This window comes from Lipotes vexillifer, unplaced genomic scaffold, assembly GCF_000442215.2.
Source record: "Lipotes vexillifer unplaced genomic scaffold, Lipotes_vexillifer_v1.1 scaffold848, whole genome shotgun sequence".
Classification (NCBI taxonomy): Eukaryota; Metazoa; Chordata; class Mammalia; order Artiodactyla; family Lipotidae; genus Lipotes; species Lipotes vexillifer.
Genome location: NW_006790234.1, coordinates 1,089,556 through 1,113,999, shown reverse-complemented (window position 1 = coordinate 1,113,999; position 24,444 = coordinate 1,089,556). Strand labels below are relative to the sequence as shown.

Sequence of the window (24,444 nt, the reverse complement as noted above, 5' to 3'; positions counted from 1 at the left end):
CTTTCCCTCCACCAGCCCCAGGTCCACACATGCGGGGCCCTGCTGTCCAGTGCTCTTCCATAGTGAGAAGATCACCCATCTGCTCCGCCTGTCACCTGACCTCACCCAGTGCCATTCTGAGGGGAAAATAGAGCAAGGAGAGCAAAACCTCTTTGTTGGCCTCTTGTTTGCTCTGCTGCAGTAAGGGAATAAGGGCGTGGTTGTTATTTTCAGTTTGGCTTCTCCTTCCTGATCACTGGACACCTGGCAGCTCGACAAGGCACTTTGCTTTCTGGTTAACATGGCTCCTCATGGCCTAGAGAGTGAAACCAAACTGCATTGTGTTGCACACGAGGCCTTATGGCATTTCACCTAGTTGTGTTTTTATTCTCCTTTTCAACTCTCCCTTCTTTGCATTTTACACTATCCAGTCAGAATTACTTACAGTTTCCGAATATATCATGCTTGTTGTATATCTGTGGCCCTAGCACATTTCTGTTCTTTCTGCCTGGCATTCTCTCCCCGCCTTGCCTTCTTGGTGAGCTCCTGTTTACCCACCTAAGGCCTGCTCACGTGGTACCTCCCTCCACCTTTCACTCCCTCTGTCTTATACCCCTCAGTCCTGCACGTCTCATACTCCCCGGGAGTTATTTGCTTGTCTTCGAACTGTTTCTCCACAACTGGGCCAGATAGTGCTTGAGATGAATGACTGTTTTGAATCATCTTCCTGTTGGTGACTCTTACTGCAGTGTGTGCATGTAGGAAACACTCTAGAAACGTCTGTTGAACTGAAATGATTTATGCATTATGTCTGTTTTTTCAGAGCTTCAGAAATGTTCTGGTTGAAAGAAGCCAGTTTTGAAAGCATTTTTGACTATTAGAAACATTTTGACCAAGATATTTCTAGTAAATACAGGAAGTTTTGTGGGATGTAGATGAGGCCTTTGAGTGCCCTTTCCATTCTTTAAATGTACAAATAAGAACTTACGTAATAGTGAGTCTTGAGAAGGTAAGCTATAAAATATGTGGAAATCCTGGCATGAACATTCTGTACCATTTAATTACAGGTTTTATACTACATAAATTGCTTGTCAATACTGAGGTTTTAGGAATAAAGTCTTATAGGGTCCAAATGCATTTCCCTTTCCTCTTCAATGTATGCATTTTTCTTGAAATTAAAGAAAATTTTCATACATATCAGTTCATATATGTATGTTAGTCATTTTAACCTTTAACCTAGTCTCAAGAGTGCTAAATTCACACTAATAATAAAAAACTCTGGGCTAATTTGATTTTTTTTCTGAAGATCTCAAAATACACAATTTTAGAATCAGACAAGGGACTTCCCTGGTGGCATAGTGGATAAGAATCGGCCTGCCAGTGCAGGGGACATGGGTTCAATCCCTGGCCTGGGAAGATCCCACATGCCACGGAGCAACTAAGCCTGTGCGCCACAACTACTGAGCCTGCACTGTAGAGCCCGCGAGCCACAGCTACTGAGCCTGCATGCCACAACGACTGAGCCTGCAGTCCAGAGCCGGTGTGCTGCAGCTACTGAGCCCACACACCACGACTGCTGAAGCCTGCATGCCTAAAGCCCGTGCTCCACAAGAGAAACCCGCACCCCACAATGAAGAGTAGCCCCCGCTCGCCACAACTAGAGAAAGCCTGCGCGCAGCAACGAAGACCCAACGCAGCCAATAAATAAATAAATTAATTTTTTAAAAACCCATGGGATTTCTTTTAAAAAAAAAGAATCAGACGATCTTCTATACCTGTGAGTTACTGTATATCAACTGGAATTTTCAAAGTAATAACGTCTGATTCAACAGGTTGATTGATTATCTGGTTATCAGTGATGTTTCAAACAACCATATATCTGTGTGTGTGTGTGTGCGCTTGTGTGTGCGTGTATAAAATTAGGGTAAAATATTAGTATCAAAATGTTTGAGCTCAGTTGTTGATAATGTATTGATTTGATAGACCAAAAGTACTTTAATTATATTAAACCTCTTATATGCTCAATTGGCAGTTTATTAAAATATAAAACCCATAACCTATTTCCACGTGTTATAATTGTTCTATAAAGTGGTCATTACATTTACCAGACCTAGCTACTTTACAAAGCACAAGACCTTGTAGTTCATCTATTTATTTAGAAAGCAAATTCATTTTCATAATGATCTCTTTTCATGATGTGATGATTTCCTTCTTAAACAATGAATGAGACCCTTTAAGGTGGTTCTCCAAACGATAGAGAAGATTTGAATAGGCTGCTGTTATTGTGTCTCAAAGGCAATTTGATATCCTTGAAAGTGAGTACGTGTTCCCGTGTCTTATAAGCAATTTGATATCCTAGTATGTAAGTGTAGATGGAGGGACTGTCTGAGCCGTCCATTTAGTGCATAGGGTCACGTGAAAGAAGAGATGGCCCATGCCCTTGTGCCAGTGAACCCCCCCAGCCCAACTCGACTGGCTAGAGCTGGTGAGCATGTGTACTGGGGAGGGGAGGATTGAGCTTGGCAATTTCAAGTGTAAATTACTTTGTTGGAAAAAAGGAAATTATATTAATGGCAGTGTGCTTTAATTCATTGCTGTCTAAGTAGTTTTTGATCATCAGTCCCTGGTTTTGTTATTATTACATGAAATTATTTATCAGTTCCTCATACTTGAAGCCCTATAGCCACAAAGTGGCTGCTGTTGTTTGCTTCATTTAGTCTTCATGACCAGTCCTGTGACTCTCACTTTGTAGAGTAGTAAACTGAGGCTTAGCTTAGAGGTTCCCATAGAAGGAAGTTCTCAGCATTTCTGATGCCCATGTTTCCATCCTCATCCTGCTCTGCAGCCTGGCGAAGGTGCTCTCTGCAGTTATTCCTGTTTTCCTGTAAGAACAGTCACCTGCAACAGACTGTCCTGGAACATGGCTGACAAGAGTCCCTGGAGGAAAGTGCAGGTGTACGCTTTGATACAGGCTTTTAATCAGGGTTGGGAAGAAGGGGGTGTGAGCCAGAGAGAATAAAATTTGGAGTTGGGGGAGAAGGGGGCTCATGAGGGAACATGTGTGCAAGAGGATGTGTGTGTGTGTGTGTGTGTGTGTGTGTCTGTCTCACACACGCACACAGATGGGAATGGGATGGGAGGAGGGATGTGCCATGTTAGGTTTAGGTATGAAGTAATATGGAAATGGAAATGTCAAAGATTGAGAGAAAATTATTTCCAGACGAGAAAGTTGGTTGACTGATTCCAGTATGTTCCCAGCCTGCTCTAACATTATTGCCTCCACATTTAGTGTGTAGTGTGCCCTACCCCCCTTCTCCAGGAAATCCTTTGTTTCACAGTAGAGGTGTAACTGTTTATCATTGTAGAAAAAACTTGATGTATCAGGGAAGTACACTGTTTAAAAAGAATCTTGAAAAAAAATCTTGTTTTCAAGCAAATAACTCATTTTTCATTTTTATTATATTTAAAATATTTATATCAACACCATTCATTTTTTAAAGCCCCTTTTGTGTTGGTGAATCATATTCTTCCACTCATTAGTCATGCGACTGGCTTAAGTCAAATAGCCTTTGCTAGATTTCTGTTTACTTCACTTTAAAAAGGGAAGTGGGAGCAAAATAGACATGCTCAGATTCCTTCTAGTCATAAAATGCTCTGCAGAAAGTGCAATTCATGTGACTAAATCTTTGTTCTATTCATTCAAGATTTTCCTCATTTTTGTACCAGTCTTGTTTTGTGTAGGCAAAATATATACAGATAAACATTTAAAATGCATTCCCAGTAAAATTTGCTAGGAAGTTAATGTATACTATTTTATATCATATTTTATCCGGTTTTATATTTTAAATCCGGTTTTATATTTTAAATTCAAGATGGATTTCATAGGAAAGCAGTTCAGTGTTGTAGATTTTATAGGAAAGCTCAGTGTTGTCAGTATTGAGCTGTAAACTCAATACTGACATTGCTACTGTACTGATGTCAGTGAGGACTAAAACTTCTGTATTTTATTTATTTATTTTAAAAATTATTTATTTATTTATTTATTTGACTGCACCAGGTCTTAGTTGCAGCATGCAGGATCTTTACTTGCAGCATGTGGGATCTAGTTCCCTGACCAGGGATCAAACCCGGGCCCCCTGCATTGGGAGCACGGAGTCTCAGTCACTGGACCACCAGGGAAGTCCCAAACTTCTGTATTTTAAAATCTAACGGTAAGCAAATTCCTGGAAAGAAGAAATTCCTAATATAATAATATTAGTCATAAGTGAAATAACAGTAAAAATAATTGAACATTATGAAACATGTTCATATCATTGCAATAAGAACTCTTAATTAGAAGGCACGCAAAAGGTTTTTAAAGCACGTAATTTCTGTTAGAAGATTATATACTTAAAGTGATGAAAGTTTTCTCTCCCCTTGCAGTTTCTTGTGCCATACATGTAAATAACCCTAGAATGAAGGTAAAATAACCCCCAAACATCTTGATCTTTGAGGGATAAGATGTCTAATATCGTTAAGCCATCTTGGATTTCTTCAGAGGCAGGCTATCACAGTGTAGATTGTCATTTCCGATTATCTGATCATAATGATCTTTATCTCTTCTCAAGTGTGACTGCACCTGTGGTGCTTGATTATTTAGTTGCTTGTTGACATCTTAAACTCCTCTTATAAATGCTATGTTCATTCACCCTCTGAATTATGGTTCTTCATTTGTATCCTTCAGTCCTCAGCTGAAAGGACGTCTGAGGTGTCTCCTAAATGCTCTCATGTAGTGAGCACACTCGGCCTGTTTCTTTAAAGTCACATTACTCTGTGTATTTCCTTTCTAGCAGCCATCACAGTCTAGAGCTGTTTTGCTGGTCTCTTTTCCCCCTTATTCATATCTGCCACTAGGATACATTCTCACTGAGGGCAGAGATCTTTTCTCTCCAATTCACTGCTGCAACCGCAGTGTAATAGGGCCTGTATAAATCTTGGATCAGCGTTGAATGACTTAGAGAACCGTGGCAGGTGTTGGACATCTGATTTCTGCCACCTCTCTCGAATCGTGGTCCCCTGACACTCCTGACTCGTCTCCACATGCAGAGCCTCCTTCGTGTTCTTACCTGTGCCTTGCTTGTGCAGTGGTCTGCGTCTCTTGCCTGAGTTGTGGCAAAGCCTCCTAATGGAGGATAGACTGTATCCTCCAGCGTTCCGTCCCCATGTACAGTCTATCCTCCAGCGTTCCACCTATCCTCCAACTTTCCGTCCCTGTGTAAAGATGTGTTGACTCCTTGATGCTTGTAGGTGGAAAGTTTAGACCCCTTAGCACAGCGTAGGGACCGTTTACAGCCAGGCCCCAATCTGACCTCTCTGGGCTCTTCATTCCCTGTTGCTCACCATGCGTTCACGCTTTGGTACCTTCCTCCAGCCTCTGATTGCTGAGGGCCTCTGCACTTGCTGGAAATGTGCTTCTCCTCTCTTCTCTCGCATAGAAAATGCCTACTTATTCTTAAGACCTAACTCAGATGTCCACTGTTCTGAAATGCTTCTGCTGATCGAAGTTAATTTCTTTATTCTCTGTGTTCATTCATAGAGCACTCTGCTCTGGCTTCTGTCACTTATCACACTATTGGAATTACAATTTACATTGGATTTCTGTCACTTATCACACTATTGGAATTACCATTTACCATCTCCTCATTAGACTGAACATCTTAGGGACAAGGACCATGTTTATATTCCCAACCCTGTCATAGAATTAGGGACCGAGGACAGCATCTCCTGTCGTCTTTTTAGGTATGTTCCCCTTGCTGCTTCCTCAGCTTAGGACAACACTAGGGCCCTTCATTAATGAGAATTTTTCAACCTAGTAAATGTCACATTTTGTTCTATAGTTGAATTTTCCTAAGTGTTTAACACATTAACATTCAAGAAGAAATAGAGCAAAATAGAATCAGCCTTAAGTCCTTTATAGTCATCCCCTTGTATTTGAGCTGCTGTCCAAAGTGGGAACCTGAGGAGTAGGGGGTGAGACGGAGTGCTACTGGATTTTTATAATTTTTTCGAAGATTTCCACTCTAAGGAAATGTATGTACTTTGGGAAAAAAGATCCAAAGCCCACAGCTGCAGCTCTGGGCTCAAACAATTTATGTCACTTTCATATAAACATTTATAATCCCTGACTATCTCTTATTCATTGCCTTTGTGAACACTTTAAACTTCGTGATAGTCCTGATAAGTAGGCAGTACTACTGTTTGTGTCCCGCCTCATTTTATAGAGAGGAAAGCTGAAGCACAGTTTAACAAACTATAATCAATTAGCTGCCCATAGTGATAGAAAGAATTGGGATTAACACTCCTTTCTAAGGTTTTAGAAATAGTGACAAACACCAAAAATGGATCTTGCAGTAGGAGATGAGGATGTACAGGAGGATTCCATAAACCTGAGTGTGGGAGTGGGCAGAGACTGGGGGACTTTGGGGGACCTGCGAGAATGCAGCAGCCATATTTGGCTATTGCAAATCCTGGCGAGTAGAGAAGCACTAGGTCCCAAAGGAATTAGGATCAATTGGCAAAATTTATTCATTCATACAACAGTTGTGTCATGTGTCTCCTATATGGCAGGTGCTACTACAATGAATAACAGCTAGTATTTCTCCCATGCTTATCCTGTGCAGACACTGCTCTAGGGCTGTGGTGCACATTAACTCTGCAGTTCTCCCTACAGCCGTGCATTCAGTGCTCTTACTATTTACATTTCACTGGGGACACAGTGGTGAACAAGATACTCCAGTAAGAGCCACAGCCCAGGAGCAGCCAGTCCAGCAGTGGGATGCGGGCTGTGGCGTGTGAATGGAGGCACCGTGGAGGCACCTGTTTCCTCTTCCGGTACTCAGAGATACAGCTGTTAGAAGGAGCATTACGCCAGTGTCTCCATTTTCTAAGTGTTTGAGGGATTCTCACTTACATGTGACTTTATTTTAAACCTCACCAGTCACATTCTTCTGATTGGTTAAATCTTACCCGAAATTTAATAAAACCCCGTAATGGAAGGATGATTTCTAGGTGCCCAGATTAGAGCCATTCTATCTTTAGCTGCTAGTATTTGACCATATATTGAAATTATGGGCTAAGAAGGTGAGTGGGAAAGCAGCATGGTTCATTATGAATTTTCAAAAGATTATATGAGTAATTTTACACTATATAATCAGAATGATTGCTGTAATAGTTTATTAAGTGATTTACATATATTATTTCAATTAGTCCTATAAAAGAATCATAATTTTGTGATGAAATCTTTGAGCTCAGTTAATCTTAAACAAGATAGTGCTAAAATATTTTACTTAAAATGGAATACTGTATATGTATATAAAGTATCTTCTGTTGCTACAGGGGGAAAACAGTGTTTTTGGAATTGATTAGGCTGTTATGGAATTGTCTTTTGTCTGTTGTTTAAAATCAGATGACCACATTTTATAACCTGTAATTGGTTGAAAATAATCAAATGTAACTATTTCCCACTCACAGCCAGTATAACCAAGTCCACCTACATCATAGTGCCATTGCCAGTTACGCTGATTCCTAAGACCTATGCTGTGACATGACCTGAGACTGTTTTCTGCTTTAATGCACTCACAAAGATAAAGCCACAAGACCTCTATCTCATTCACATGTTGAAGTATATTTTAATTAGCTTTCTCATACTCCTGGCCTCTCCCTCCCATGTTTGCTCCCTACACCTCCAGTAATAAAACTGGTATGACATTTAAGTTAACTGGAAATTTCTCCCTAGAGCCAAAACAGATTTCCAGTCCTCCAAGGGGTGAACATATTTTTTGAAAGAAAGAATCTACCACCAGATGTCTGTTTAAGGTTGCCATTTTGTTCATTTTAATTAAATCATCTATTATTTGTAACATTTTTAGAGTCCTTGTCAAAGTCTATCTTTTTTCTATTTGATTTATTTTGTGAATGTTATTAAATGTGCAGAACACTCATCTCATCAGCAATAGTGAAATTACCCTCTCTGCCCCTAGGTTTCTTTGGGTTTGTCACTACTCGCCCTGTTAAAATGCTTCAGAAGAATCTTTTATGTAGAAGATCATGTCAGAACTCAGTTATAGACTTTTCAGGTCCTGTAACTTTTTGAACTTAATTAACTTTATTTTAACAAATAAAAAAATTCACATGGTTCAAGCTCCAGGAGTCCAGAAATAGTGCAGGAAGCTGCACTCTTCTCCCTCTGTCTCCTAGCTGCACAGTCTCTCCCACAGGCAACAAATACTGTTAATTTCTTCTTTGTCCTTACACAGATGATTTATGTATAACTAACAGAAAAATATCAATATTTTTTCTTCCTTTTTTATGCTGTTCTGAACCTTCCTTTTTTCATTTAATAATAAATCTTGTAGATCATTTTATATCAGCGCATAGTGTTTACATTTCTTGTGTCTCCGTGATGTTCTGTTGTGTGGATAGACTGTAATTGATTTAATCTCTCCTCTATTGACAACTAATAAGTCTCTTCCAATTTTTTGCTCTTTATAAACAGTGCTGCAATGGATAGTTTTTAACCTGTTTTTATGGGTGTGATTGTATATATAAGACAAATTCCTAAAAGTAGAATTGCTGGGTCAAAGAAATTGTGCATTTATAATTTTCATAAAATTTATGAGATTGTCCTCCATTGAGGTTTACCAATTGATACTCTCCTTGGAAATGTGTACAGAGTGTCTATTTTTCTACATCTTCACAATGTGTTTTTCTAAGTGATAAGTGAAAATTTATATCTCATAGTTTTAGTTTACATTTTCCTTACAATGAATGAGATCAGGTACCTTTTCATATGCTTAAGAACTATTTGTATTTTTTCAATTGTGTATCCATATTCTTTGCCCATTTTTCTAATGGAGTATTGATCTTATTGATTTGTATTTATTAAGAAAATAGCTTTTTGTGATATAATTTGTAAATAGTGTCTCTGATATTTTAATGATTGTTTTATAATGATCATCACTGCATTTCTGTAGGTGTGAACAGTTAATGAGTATAAAAACCGAACGGGCAGATATATGTCTTTAGGGAGATACTGTGAGTTCAGCTACTTGGGGCAGAGACAGGCATTAAACACTCAGCCAGTGAGAGAGAGAGAGAGAGTGTGTGTGTGTGTGTGTGTGTGTGTCTGTCTGTCTGTCTGTCTGTCTGTCTACAGAAATATTGGGAGAATGGAGGAACAGTGTTCCTTTCCTGGAACCTAGAAATGCATTTCCTTCATTTTGACAACTTCATCTATACTTTTTCTGATTTCTGCAGTGAACCATATAAATTCAAATTGAGCTTTACAGAATATCAACTTACAGTTTAGTATCTTAACATTTTACATTTTTCATTAAGTAAAATGCTCTTTCTCTCGAGAGAAATGTCTTCTCCCTCTTCCACCCCTCTGGGAGAAGGAGCATGTTACATCTTTAAGATAGTGCCATAAAGGTTGATGAAAATATAAATCATATTCTTTAGTAATTATCCATTAGCTCTTTATTTGCATGGGAGACTTCCATTTATCACAAGAATTGCTGTAATTGGGGGCATTTTTGTGCTCTAATTTCCAAAATATTAATTTGGAAGTCCTTTTTCTTTTCTGTGGTAAAAGTATCTGAATTAGGAAGGACATCATGGCTCTTACTCTGTGAGGCTAATATACATGTTCGGTTTATTATAGGCAATATTGATATTAGTGACTTTGTCACTTGTGAGATATATTTAATGGTCTCTATGAAAGTAATTTCTTTAAAAGTATATTAGCATATTTTAACTGAGTTTAAAAAAGTTTTTTTAAAGGAATTATTGAAACATTCATTTTTACACATTTAAAAGTTTCTAGCTGAAAACATGTACCCATTGTACAGGGGAATACCATTAAATAACAAATAGTTCTAAATGGTTAACAATATGGAGGGAAAGGGTGATCATTAAAATGCTGTTATTAAAATATTATGTTAATACATGAATACATTGTCAGTAAAGGTGGTGGTTGAACCTATGCAAATACATTAACATTACTCTGAGTATTTGATATACTTTTGATTCATGGAGTAGATTTTATGTATTTTTTAAGATGCTGGGAACTAAAGATGTTGGCAAAGAGCAGTTCTAATTGCTAGCTTGAGAATGGTTGTGTCAGAAATGGGGAGAGTTAATTGCCGTGTGGATGCTCTCAGTTAGGACTTGCTCACCCTATTCCAAGCACAGGTTGGCATCTCTTCTTACATTTGTACAAGCAAAAAAAAAAAAAACTTATTCAGAAGCTAGAATATAACTGACAGAAGCTTGTCTCGAAAACTATAAAAATCTGTAATTTACTTTCAAATAACTCATTTGTGTTGCTGCTAATGAGAAAACCTGAGATTCTTCGTTGAATATTTGTTCAAGCTTGTTCAATTATAGTATTTACAGATTCTCAGCTATTTTATACTGATTTATTGATGAGTCAGGATTTTTTACTTCACGAAGAGGCTAAAGAGAGGTCTCATTTGTTAAAAGATAAAATGTTTAAAAAAAAAGAATAATGTTTTTGTGATAGAGTGGAAGTGTTCACAATCAAATCTTCATAGATATTCATTGGCTTATAGTAACTAATAGCTACTAAATAAATGCTAAATAATATCTACTAATCTGCTTAATATGAACCAGGCCACATGCTATATTTCTTTTGTATTATTTTATGTAATGTTAACAAAATCGAAAAGGTATTTATTAGCAGCTGCATTTTACAGGTGAGAAAATCAACCTGAAGACTAGAGCAGTTGTATAACTATCCAGAGTCACACAGCTAGGAAGTATCTGAGCTACAATTAGTGCTACTTGCTGTTCAGAAAAATAAAGAAACATGAAATTCTCAGGCCATTCATTTAAATTATCGTATTATAGACAGCAGATAGTTTTTCTTAGCTGCAGGGAGTTAGGGATTTTGTCACAGCACAAGTAAAGATAGAGATGTCTAAAGTCTTAACAGTGAGACCATCCTGGCTACATTTTGTCAGGGGTGTGTCCGAGAACAGTAACAGTTAAGGTTGGGTGGAAAAAGGGCCATATGCTTCTTGTACTCTTCCACCAGACCACCCCTAAGACATAGAAGCGTGAACTCATATTTCTGAACTAAAGGGGACATGTTAAATCATAATTCTTTCCATTGCAAGTGACAGAAATCCACTCAAATTAGCATGGGTGGAAGGAGGAGGAATTTATTGACTCCCTTAATTGGGAATCTAAGGGCACAGCTAGCTTTAGGCACAGCTGGATCCAGTATCTCAAACTGGCTTTCTCTCTCTCAACATCCCCAGGACAGGCTCTAACTAAAAGAGTTCCCCAGAAGTACTTATAGGCACCCCAGTTTGAGGGGCGCAACAGAGACACTGAGAACCCGTTATGGGGGATTGAGAAGATAAAGCAGATGAGGAAGAAGCTGAAGCAGAAAGAACAATTCAGAGACCTACTGTAATCACCTTTTTGGTAGTAGCAGTAGGATTCAAGGAAAATAGATAAAGATTTCATCTTGCCAAAGACCTCCCATCTTCTACTGTATCTGTACATTTGTCTTGCCTTCTCTTGTTTGGATCCTAAAAGGACCTAGAGACCATCGGAATTTTTAAAAACAACATAGGCTTGTAAAGATGAGTTTCTCCACTGTGTTTTCAGCTCTTTTCATTATCTTTTGGTTTATAGATCATTGGATAAACAATAAAATGGTTGCTGTGGGATCAGCCTTTTTAGGTGATGGGAGAAATATGACAGAAAGATAAGATTTCTCCGTCCCATCCTTCCGGGGGATTCTGAGTTTAGGGAAGAAAATACAGATTTTCCTCTGAATAATTCTCCTTTTGATTGAGCTTCCGCTTATTAAAGTTGACGTGATAAGAACTATTGAAGAGATTTAAGTGATTGAACATTCTTGGTTGAAAGTATCTTAATTCACATATTCAACAAATATTTACTAAGCACCTACTAAGCGCAAGGCACTGTTCTAGAGATTTGAGGAGCCCAACAGTGAACAAAATAGACCAAAACTACTTCCCCATGGAAGCTTGGAATCTGTCAAGGAGAGGCAGACAGTGAACATATTAAGTAAATCATATGGACTGTTAGAGGCAGGATGGACTTTGGAGAAAGACATAGACTAGGGGTTGCTCATGGCAGGGTGTGGGGCTTAGAATTTATATAGGGTGGTCAAGGTGGGCCCCATTGAGAAGGTAACCTTTGAGCAAGAATGAGAAGGATATATGGGAATTAGCTAAGTGGGCATCTGGGGTAAAGCTTTCTAGGGAGACGGAGATGGGGACTTAGGTTCAGCTGTCATTGTTGGAGTGTTGCTGCTGATAAATAGATGACATAGCCTGATAGAGTCTCAGGGTGCCCAGAGGCATTTCACCTCCTAAGTCTCTTTTCTTGCACCATTTTAATTGTTAAAAAACCTGGAAGAATCTTCTAGTCAATAGAGTAGTGTGTACTTTATTTTTTTTATATTTTATGTTATGTTATTTATTTTTTATCTTAGTTTAGTCGTGCTGCACGGCATGAGGGATCTTAAGTTTCCCAACCAGGGATCCAACCCGTGCCCCCTGTAGAGAAAGCGCGGAGTCTTAACCACTGGACTGCCAGGGAAATCCCAAGTAGTATGTACTTTAATTCTTTTGGGAATGGAGCCTGGGTTGCAGTCATTAGAGGAACAAAATAACACCTGTGCTTCTCCTTTTCGGTCTCTTCCCTGCTTAATTTTGATTTTGGTATTATGGCTTAAGTCATCAGAGATTTTCTTTTTTAAAGCTAACTAATAATCCCTAGCAAAAAATGAGGAATTTTGAATATCAGAAATAATGTAATACCAGTACCTCTGATATATCTTTAAAGTCAGAAAACTGAGAGTCCTGATTTAGTTAATAATGATTATTACTCAGATTTTTTTTTTTTTGCGTTACGTGGGCCTCTCACTGTTGTGGCCTCTCTCGTTGCGGAGCACAGGCTCCGGACGCGCAGGCTCAGCAACCATGGCTCACGGGCCCAGCCGCTCTGCAGCATCTTCCCGGACCGGGATCTTCCCGGACCGGGGCATGAACCCATGTCCCCTGCATCGGCAGGCAGACTCTCAACCACTGTGCCACCAGGGAAGCCCCTATTACTCAGATTTTGACATAATGTCACACCCCCTATTAAGTACCCGTTATGTGCAAATCATAAATCCTATTCTTTTCCTTGTGTAATACCAACTCGTAAATGCTCATTTTGGCCAAGTTAAAGTAGAACATTACCTGTCCATTTTCTCAGGGTTATTTAAGTGTCTGGATGCTACATTCCCAACACTGTGCTCATCATGTGCTGTCCCTTCCATACATCTTACCTCATGTCTGCTTCAGTCCTGCTCCATCACTCACCTTGTCTGAGGCCCTGGGGCACTTCCATGTGCTTCACTCCTGCTCTGTCACTCACCTTGGGGTACCCCAGACATATTAGTTAGCTTTCGTGAGCCTCAGTTTCTCCTGTAACATGGGTTGTGGTTGGGGTTAAATTGATGGTTGCCTGAAGGCTTAGCACTTAGCGTCTGAGGCAAGGCTGCTTCAGAGGTCCAGGCCAAATAAGATGGTGTTTGGATTAAGGGATTTACAGTGGAGATAAAAAGAAGAGGACTTAAGTAATAAAGAGAGAAAATTACATCTGTGAGATTAATGATGGATTGAATGTGGGGGTTGATGGAGAAGGAAATGTCAGTACAGTTTAGAAGATGTGAATTAATATTGTGACTGAGGTTTAACCACAAGGCTTCAAAGGAAATTAGAATGAACAATCTCAGTCCATCCCTCTGCAGGACTGCATTTATTTTAATTTACTGAAATTGGCTGAAATTTACAGAGGAGTAGGTTCTGTGCTATCTGCTTCAGTAACACTTCTGTATATATTTTATCTGAAGGTATCTGTTTGAAATTTTAATTTGAGAAGGTAGCTTAATGAAATTTTGTGCTTAAATGTTTTATTTGAATTTTAATTGGTAGAATCTGAAGAAGATTCAAGAAATGGAGAAGAGTAATGAATCTAACACAGACCTGGAGGAGCTGAAAAACGCTGACTGGGTGAGATAGCTGGGTATTTTCTGTGTTCTGTTCAGTGTTGAAGAAGTCGTATCATGTTTTGTAAAATGGTCTAATATCTTAAGGACTATAGTATGAAATGATATTACACCAATTTGAAAGCCTAACCTTACATTTGAGGAAATAGCTATTCCATTTTTTAAAAACTATCTAATTTTATTAGAACCACCCCAATGTCTCTGAGAATTTCAGTGTTTTAAAATATTGACCTTTCTAATTACATTAATACCTTAGCATCCTCTTATGTGGAAGTCAAAGTTTAAGCTCTGTTTCAGGATATAGTCAAACTATAGTATAGTACATTCATTTATCCAATGAATAGTTACTGGATTAGGGCCCTGGGGATGCAGAACGAGTGATACGTTACAACGTTCTGCCCTGGTGAAACAGAAGACAGATTTCTAGAACAGATGATTACAGTGTATTCATGTGACTCATTGACTGTCTACTGTTTTTCCAACATGGTACTAGATCCATGTAGGAAGGCACATTTTAGGATTCTGACTTTTCATGTTAAGGATACTGGATAAATAATGACATTAAATGATGGAATCGGAAAAGATATAGATTTGGAGGATATGAACAAGTCACCTTTGACCATGTTAGATTTCAATTGTCATATTCTTTTCTGACAGCTTTATTAAGGTGTAATCTACATACAACAAGCTGCACATGTTTAAAAAGTACAGTTTGATAAGTTTGACATATACGCATACACATTCACACCTGTGAAACAAACCATCACCATAAGAAAACAGTGAGCCTGTCCGTCACCCCATGTCTCCTCATATTGCTTTGTAACCCTACTTCCTGCCTCTTTCCTCCCTAGTTTCCAGGCAACCAGTGATCTGCTTTCTGTCACTATAGATTAGCTTGCATTTTGTACACTTTTATGTAAATACAATCACATAGTATATACAGGGGGTTTTTTGGCTTCTTTTATTCAGCATAATTCTTTGGAGATTTCACCCATGTTGTTGCCTGTATCATAGTTTATAGTTTTTATTGCTGAGTAGTATTCCATTGTATGTAAGTACCACAATTTGTTTATCCATTCTTCTGTTGATGGTCATTTGGGTGTTTCCTGTTAGCAATATTCTTAATTTATGGACGATATCTTTCCTGAGATTTGGAATGATATTAATCAGGAATATTTAAGAGTAAGGTTAAAAAACAAGTAGTCTATATTGTCTTATAAGCTAGTATTGTCACTTAAGAATAATATTGAATATCAGTTTCCTTTGCATAGTGTTGCTCTAGGTGTATGTCATCTTGGTTAATAATTTTTTAAATTTATTTTTGGCTGCATTGGGTCTTCGTGGCTGCACGCAGGCTTTCTCTAGTTGCGGCGAGTGGGGCCTATTCTTCATTGCGGTGCATGGGCCTCTCATTGCAGTGGCTTCTCTTGTTGTGGAGCACGGGCTCTAGGCACGCGGGCTTCAGTAGTTGTGACATGCGGGCTTCAGTAGTTATGATTCACGGGCTCTAGAGTGCAGGCTCAGTAGTTGTGGCACACGGGCTTAGTTGCCCCGTGGCATGTGGGATCTTTCTGGACCAGAGCTCGAACCTGTGTCCCCTGCATTGGCAGGCAGATCCTTAACCACTGAGCCACCAGGGAAGCCCGGTTAATAAATTTTTAAATTTGTTTTCCAAGACACTGAAGCCAGGTAAATAACTCCAGGTGCTCAGAAGTTAGCAAATAGCTAGTATAAACTTGAACCAAAAATTTAATTAACTGTCTCAAGGCAACCTCATCTAAAACAGTATGATCACTGACAAGAGACGTACTATCTCCAAAGGGAGTTACATTTGCCTAGATCACCAGCTTCTTTTTCATGAGATCATGAAAATAAACTACCTAGAAAGATTAGAATGAAATGAGGAAGGAATGAGGAATAGTATGAAGGAGAATTAGAATACGTTTAATGGCAGAATCTATACATCTCAGACTCTTTCTAGTGTAATAAGGGGTAAATGATAAAATCTCTGGGAATACATACAGTGACAGTTGTCCATTATTTTGTATAACTGGGACTTAGTTTCTGAAAAGTCATTTGTAAAATTTTTGCCAACAATAATATATAACGAACTGGCTGTATAAAAGAGTCTGTTTGAATCTTTCTATAAATTATAGCAAAAGATTCTAATGTGAATAATCATCACTAATTTATCTGTTTTGAGAATTCAAAGTTTCATATGTCAGGTTTTCTTAAAGCCTGAGGAGGTGAAGAGAAGAGACAGTATTTTAAAAATGAGATGGTATTTGAATTGGATCTTCAAGGAATGAGCAAGAGAAGTTGAGATGAGCATTCCCAAAGGAGAGATCTAAATATTTTAGGGATTTATATTAGGATACCTTTAATGGCAGAATCTAAGAACTTGTCTTAAATGTTAATATTTTAGAAGATGTTCTGATGGCTGTACCACAGTATTAAGTATCTCAAATCCTTTTGGGAATAAGAAATGGTATACATTTTTTAAAAATCACAAATCATTTTTTGAGGACATTTTTGAGAAGTTTAATCAGTTATGTAGGCATTTCTTATGAAATATGTCACTTGATTTTTAATAAATATATTATGTAGCTATTGAGCCACTTATTAATGTTTAACAACCTATAATATTTCAGTTAAATATCATATTGATTTTCTCTTTACTGAAGCCGAGAATATGATAGCTTATAGGCAGGAAAACAAAGGGTTAAAGTATAATAATAACACATTTAATATATTTTAAATTATAATAAATATTTTACATATATTTCATTTTCTTGAAGGGCAGGCAGAGCAACTTGCTATTATTTGTAGATAAGAAAATTGATATTAAATAATTTGTGCAGAGATAGTAATAACATAAAAATTGTCATTTTTGAGCATTTTCTATGTGCAGAACACTATACATCAGCTCTGATCATCTCAACAAGTTATAAAGTGCCATTTTCTTTTACTGATGAGGAAGCCAGGGTTTAGAAAGGGGAAGCAACTTGCTGGATGTCAAATAGCAGTAGATGGCTGTATCAGTTAGCTGTGGTCACAGTAATGCTGCGTAACTGAACACTACAAAATACCACAGCATAAAGTGGTAGCATTTACTCAGCTCATGAGTCTGCAGATCAGAGTGGTGGCTCTACTCTGTGCATCATCCTTCTCCTGGATAATCCTGCCAGTGTGCTTTGTGCCAACCCAAGCGTGATGCTCTCATGGCAGTAACAGGAGCAGAGTGACAAGCTATTGTGCATTTGTTGTTGAAGGTTTTGGTCATGTCATATCCACTAAAATTCCAGTGGCCAAGGAAGTAATAGAGCCAAACCCAAAGTCTAGTGGGAGAAACACACACCTCTTCAGTGAGCAAACCCACCTGATAGGTGGAACACGAGGGCCTGAGGAACTGAGGCCATGGATGCAGGTAGCACAGGGGGTGAGTTAGGGTTTTATCCAGGTGTCCCCACAGTTAGAGCTGGTGGATTCTCTGCTGGCATCCTACCTGCTTTTTAGTACCCTAAAATCTAATTTTTTAAATCGTTTCTCTTTGGTTTGCTTGGTGTTTTGTAATCCAAGCTCTTAATATTTTATTTACGACTGTAGCTCTTCAGAGGAAACTAGTAAATTTATTTATGGATTTCTCTCCACCCTTGGCTCTTTCAGGCTCGATTCTGGGTGCAGGTGATGAGGGATTTGCGGAATGGAGTAAAACTCAAGAAGGTCCAAGAGCGGCAGTACAACCCTCTGCCCATTGAATATCAGCTCACCCCTTATGAGATGCTAATGGATGACATTCGATCCAAAAGATACACTTTGCGAAAAGTGATGGTAGGTAACAAAGAAAACTGTTAATGGACTCAAATGGTTGTTTTTTGGTAATCTTATTTGTTGAAAATGTTCTTCTTAATATGGAAAAGTTGGAAAATACAGTAAGCTCACAGAAAAGTTACAAATGTGTAATTCCACAACCCATGGCTTTAAATTTGTGTCTACTGTCCTTTTCTTTAAGCCTGAACAACTCCCTTTAGGGCAGGGTTACTAGTGATGAACCCCCTTAGTGTTTGTTTGCCTGGGAATGTCTTAATTTCTTCTTCTTCTTCTTCTTTTTTTTTTTTTTTGTGGTACGCGGGCCTCTCACTGTTGTGGCCTCTCTCATTGTGGAGCACAGGCTCCAGATGCACAGGCTCAGCGGCCATGGCTCACGGGCCCAGCCGCTCCACGGCATGTGGGATCTTCCCGGACCGGGGCACGAACCTGTGTCCCCTGCATCGGCAGGCGGACGCTCAACCACTGAGCCATCAGGGAAGCCCCAGCTACTCATATTTAATCATTCAAAAACTGGATATATATATTTTTAAATTTTACTTTTATCAGTATAATGCCACTTTCTAATTTCTTTTAAAAAATGTTGTAAAGAGTAAACACAAAGGATTTTCACACATAGTCTGTCTGTATCTGAAGTGGTATATGCCAAGATGTTCTTAATTTAATCCTCAGGTTTAAACTACATAACTATAACCACAGTAATCCACTTTTTTTTTTGTATATTTGTGATGCTCATGATGGGAATTGAATGGCTTAGCCATATGGGATTATGTTTAGAACATTAAGTTATAGAAGTACAAAACATTTCAATGGAATTTTTAAAAAATGTTTTGGTAAAATGCTTTAATTCTAACAGAGAACTTCAGATAACTCACCTTTAAAAATAAAGATGTAGATCGTTGGCCGCCGTCGGCCGGCTGCCAGCAGTCGAGGAGCGGAAGCCGCTTTCCTGAAGCGGGCTTGGGTGCTCCAGAGCCCGGCCGGCTGCTGAACTGCCTCTTCCGGCAGCTGTGGCAACGGCTAGGCGCGGGGCGCGGAGGCCCCAAGGACCGCGTAACCGGGCAGGCTCTCCGAACAGGCAACCCCGCCGAGGGAGGTGGCCGTGGCGTCTGCGCTTGGGCGCCCCGCTCCATGCCCGCGTGGTGCTGTCGCTGCTCCCTGCCCGGTCATTTCAGAAATTGATGAGCAGATCCTAAAAGTCACATGGATTACAAGGAACCCAGAACAGCCAAGACAGTCTTGAAAAAAGAACAAAGTTGGAGGATTCACACTTCCTAATTTTACAACTTACTACAAAGAAACTGTAATCAAGACAGTGTGATGTTGGCATAAAGATAAACATAGATCAGTGGAATAGAATTGAGAGTCCAGAAATAATTCCCTTCATTTGTTGTCAGTTGATTTCTGTGGGATCCCAAGACAAAAGGGAAATATCAGTCTTTTCAACAAATGATGCCAGGACAGATGGATATTCACAAGCAGAAGAATGAAGTTGGACTGCTACCTCATACTATATATAAAAGTTAACTCAAAATGGATGAAAGACCTAAATTTAAGAACTAGAACTATAAAACTCATAGAAGAAAACAGGTTTGTGATCTTAGATTAGGCAGTGTTTTCTTAGATATGACACCAAAAGTACAGCAACAAAAGAAAAAAATAAATTGGACTTGATCGAAAATTAAAACTTTTGTGATTTAAAAGACAATATAAAGGAAGTGAAGACAACCCACAAAATGGGAGAAAATATTTACAAATCATATATCCAAAAAAGGACTTGTATCCAGGACATATAAAGAATATTTTAAACTCAACAATAAAAAAGACAACCCAGTTGGAAAGTGGGCAAATAATTTGAATTATTCTCTGAAGAAGATATGGCCAATAAGCACATGAAAAGATGCTTAACAATATTAGTCATTAGGGAAATGCTAATCAAAACTGCAATGAGATGCTACTTTACACCTACTAGAGTGGCTAAAATAAAAAACACAAGAAATAACATGCTGGTGAGGATGTGGAGACATTGGAACCCTCATATCACTGATGGGAATGTAAGATGGTGCACGCTTGGGGAAATAGTTTGCTAATTCCTCAAGGTGTCAAACATAGAGTTTACAGCCCAGCCATTACATGCACTCCTAAGAGAAATGAAAACATTTGTCCACACAAAAATTTATGTATGAATGTTCATAGCATATTTATAATAGCCAAAAAGTGGAAACCATCCAAAAGTTTATCAGCTCATGAGTGGGTAATATACAATGGAATATTATTCAGGCATAAAAAGGAATGAAGTACCAATACATCCTACCACCTGCGTGAACCTTGAAGACATGCTAAGTGGAAGAAGCCAGACACAAAAGGCTACATAATGTATGCGGTGTTCCATTTATTTGAAATTTCCAGAGTAGGCACATCAGTAAGACAGTAGATTAGTGGCTGCCAGTGGCTGCGGGGAGGGAAGAATGAGGAATGAGTGCTAATAGGTGCAGCTTATACTTTTGGGGTGATAAAATTTCTCTGAAGTTATTGGTAGTGATTGCAAAACCGTGTGACTACTTAGAACCCTGAATTGTACACTTTAAAAGGGTAAATTTTGGACTTCTCTGGCAGTCCAGTGGTTAAGACTCCGTGCTTCCACTACAGGGGGCATGGGTTCAGTCCCTGTCAGGAAACTAAGATCCCACATGCCGAGTGGTGCCGCCAAAAAAAATAAATAAAGGGGTGAATTTTATATGTGAATTATATCTCATTAAAGGTCTTTTTTTTTTTTAAAGCACTACCAAGTTCCCTCTATTTATTTACCTTGGTCTAAAGCCTGATCAGATGATCTGTTGTTTTTCTGATGTTTTTGAGCTCTTGAAAACTTTGTCTTTCTTTGATTAATAGAAGCCTAACAGAGGAGGCATTTTATTTCTAGTTGTCTTAACCTCTTTTTTCTTAAGTATAAACCAATTATTTGAGAAGACTAGTCCAGTGTAATGAAAGATCCTTGTAAAATGTATAGTCAGGGGGTTGGTGGTGGTGGGATGAATTGGGAGATTGTGATTGACATATATGATTGGGAGATTGGGATTGACTAATATGTATAAAATAGATAACTAATAAGAACCTGCTGTACAAAAATAAATTTAAAAAATTCAAAACAAAAATAAAGATGTAGAAACTTAAACATTTTTTATATAGAAGTTATTTGTTTAAGGCATTGTGGCTCAAAAGTAAGATCAAGTTCTATAACTGGTCTCATTTACTTATGGGCCTACTATTTGTGTTCATCTAGAAATCACTTATTGTTGCAGCTTCAGAGAGCTTGTTTGAGGGTGTGTTCTGTATTTATATTAAAAAAAAAAAGTAATTTCACTGACCCAGCAGCAGAATGAAATTTGCTGTTACTTTTCCTCTTGCTAGTAAGGACTTTGACTGACTCGCATCAATACTGGCCTGCAGCTCCCTCATGAGCACTGACACACATTTTGTAATTGGGATCCAGGATCCAGTTTCTGACTAGTGAGGAAACTGATGTTAATGTGCTTGTTTGGGGAATGGAACTCACAACCTTGGCCTTATTGACTCCATTATCTCACTCAACCCTGCTGTTGTGATGGAAAGAACATTAAAATAAAAGTATACGAAAAATAGCTAGAAAGAGGGCTTCCCTGGTGGCTCAGCGGTTAAGAATCTGCCTGCCAATGCAGGGGACACGGGTTCGAGCCTGGTCCGGGAAGATCCTACATGCTGCAGAGCAGCTAAGCCTGTGTGCCACAACTACCAAGCCTGTGCACTAGAGCCCGTGAGCCACAACTACTGAGCCCGCCCACCACAACTACTCAGCCCGTGCACCTACAGCCCATGCTCCACAACATGAGAAGCCCGTGCACCACAACGAAGAGTAGCCCCTGCTCACCACAGCTAGAGGAAGCCTGAGCGCAGCAACGGAGACCCAGTGCAGCCAAAAACAAAATTTAAAAATAAATTAATTTAAAAAAATGGCAATTGAAAAAAATAGCTAGAAAGATATGTGTTATCCTGTTCAGGAGTAGAATAGAAAGGTCTGATTAAGTTGTTCATACAATAAGGATGTTTTAAAAAGTCTTGTGTAACATGAAGTCCATGGGTGAAGAAGAGTGGTGCCACGGTAGGCCCCCAGCTCTGCTGCTTGGGTACACGCCCTCCTTAAACCAAGTACTAGTGGTCACAAGCTTGGCTCAGCTCAGGCAGCTTTCACTCCTAACTCTAACCTTAGGGCTGTCCTGTCCTCACTCAGGACTGGGGGGCGGGGGGCACAGGGAAAAGGGGACTGGATGATGTCAGCAGGCTTGTCACACACCCTGAGTGGTCGCGTTTGTGGGGGGCAGCCACTGGGCCTGGGAGCAGCAGTTCAGGTTCTTTTTTTTTTTTTTTTTAATTAACTTCATTTCTCAGGTGACACAAAATAGTGACATGGACAAAAAGATCAAAACTCATACAGCTGCAATAAAAAATTAATAACCAATTGATTAATGATCCTGAGCAATTAAAACAGTAATTAAGATTGGGAAGTACATAACAAAACTGTCCATGCCCTGAAGTCTTACAATTCAGATAAGAAAATACTTTTAAAAAGTTTGACCAAATTTTATGATAACTCTAAAACTGGACATGACATTCCAATAACAAATTGTGAAGCTTAAAGAAACCTTTCTAACCTATCAAAATTTTAAAAATATCAACTATTGGTGCTAGAGGAATAAACAGATTATCTTTTTTCTCTCCAATAAAATTGATAAGATACAATTATTAGAATATGACAAGATAAAGAGTAGGTCACCAAAGTAGAGTGAAAAAGTATTATAGCGGTTTTTCAGGCAGTTCATAATAAAAATAGTATGCTGATTTTCTGGATTTTGAGAAGTTTAAGGTATTCATCAGTTTTTTAAATTTGTAATTTGTTAACATTTCTTTTTTCATCTATCTTTTATGAGAATAATGACAGAAAGTGCCTAGCAGTTCTGTTTTTTCATATGAGGTTGGGAAATAAGTATGACTTATGGTCACCACAACTGTGCCTTCTGAGTGGTCAGAATGTGAGTTTAGGTGGGGGGTTTCTGGTGGGTTTTTCTTAAATTTCTTAAAATTTTTGCAACCTGTTTCTTTAAAAAGAGAGGATGTTAGGGCAAGAGTCAGAGTCAGACCAGGCCCCTGCCAGGCTCTTCTGCTCACCGACCCTGTGAAGGGGGCAGACACCACCTCGATCTGAGCCTCAGCTTTGTCTAAGAATGTGAACCATGTCCCCACTCCTTCCCATTACCAAGATTTTGTACAAGGATGAAAATAAGAGGTAAAAGACTTTTTGTTGTTGTTGTTTTGGCTGCACCACTTGGCACGTGAGATCACAGCTCCCTGACCAGGGACCGAACCTGCACCCCCTGCAGTGGAAGCACAGAGTCTTAACCACTGGACCACCAGGGAAGTCCCAAAGACACTTGAAATTATACAGTAATTAAGCGTAGTATTACTTTTTCCATTCACATTCATAATTTAGAAACTTTTTGTTGGAAGGATGCATCTTATATATAATTTCCCCAAATATAGAACTAAAGTGGATGTGGAGTTTCTTCAGTTCTGCATAGTTATTTTTGCTCTGAATCATTCAGCCATTTACTCTCCATTTTTATTGATTTGAAATGCATCCTTGGTGGAGCCAGATTCCACTTCAGTAATTTTGAAGTGACATATGTTGACATACATACCCAGAAACTTATAATGATAAACCTGTAGTCACACGAATCTTCTACTTTTTGTCTCCTTTCAGGTGAATGGTGATATTCCCCCTCGGTTAAAAAAAAGTGCTCATGAAATCATCCTGGACTTCATCAGATCAAGACCTCCTTTAAATCCAGTATGTAATTTGACATATTCCCCTTGTTTGGAGAGCACATAATGAAGTATTCTCTTCTAGCCTATGACCTCTAGAACTCAGCTCTTAAAGGAGTATTTACACTGAGCTTTCATTCTCAGAATTATGAAGCCCAACTGTAAATTACATTCTTAATTCACAAAAAAGTACTTAAAATTATTCAATACAGGCTGTCTTAGGATATTTTAACTCAAACAACCTGAGTTATGGTGCAAAATCTGGCCAGATACCTCCTAGAATAACAGCTGAATATGATTCCAAGTAGCTCCTGGTGTGGGCTGCCCTCCCTATTTACTTTATGGTACAAACACTTCACCTTGATTAAATTGTCGTTTTGATTCTGTTTTACAGTAAATCCACCCTGCTGTATCTCCTCTTTTGTATTAATTATCTTTCTCTGTTGACGGGGTTCTTTCTAGTGACCATGGAATCAGGGTGTTCTGATCTGGTTTGAATGTTGGCTTGTATTTCCTCTGTTCTATACTTAACTTCCCCCCAGCTCCACAGCCAGTGCTCACCAAGGCCTCTCAAACCCCATGTGTGTTCAGTAACTAGAACAGGAGTGGTGATTCTTTCTTAGTTTGTGAACATCTAAAACATAATTAATGATCCCTCTTATAAATCTTTTTAAAATAAGGGAAAG

The 24,444-nt window shown here is 38.7% G+C and overlaps 1 protein-coding gene across 1 annotated transcript in view; it reads left to right on the top strand.

Moving 5' to 3' along the window:
* The window catches only part of SPIRE1 (spire type actin nucleation factor 1), a gene marked incomplete at its 5' end in the record, with an annotated part of 69,290 nt that overhangs the window by 9,514 nt on the left and 35,332 nt on the right, over positions 1–24,444 (top strand). The window contains 3 exon segments of the mRNA XM_007472164.1: positions 14,001–14,078; positions 17,741–17,905; positions 23,697–23,783. Of these exon segments, the coding sequence (XP_007472226.1) occupies positions 14,001–14,078; positions 17,741–17,905; positions 23,697–23,783 (330 nt within the window).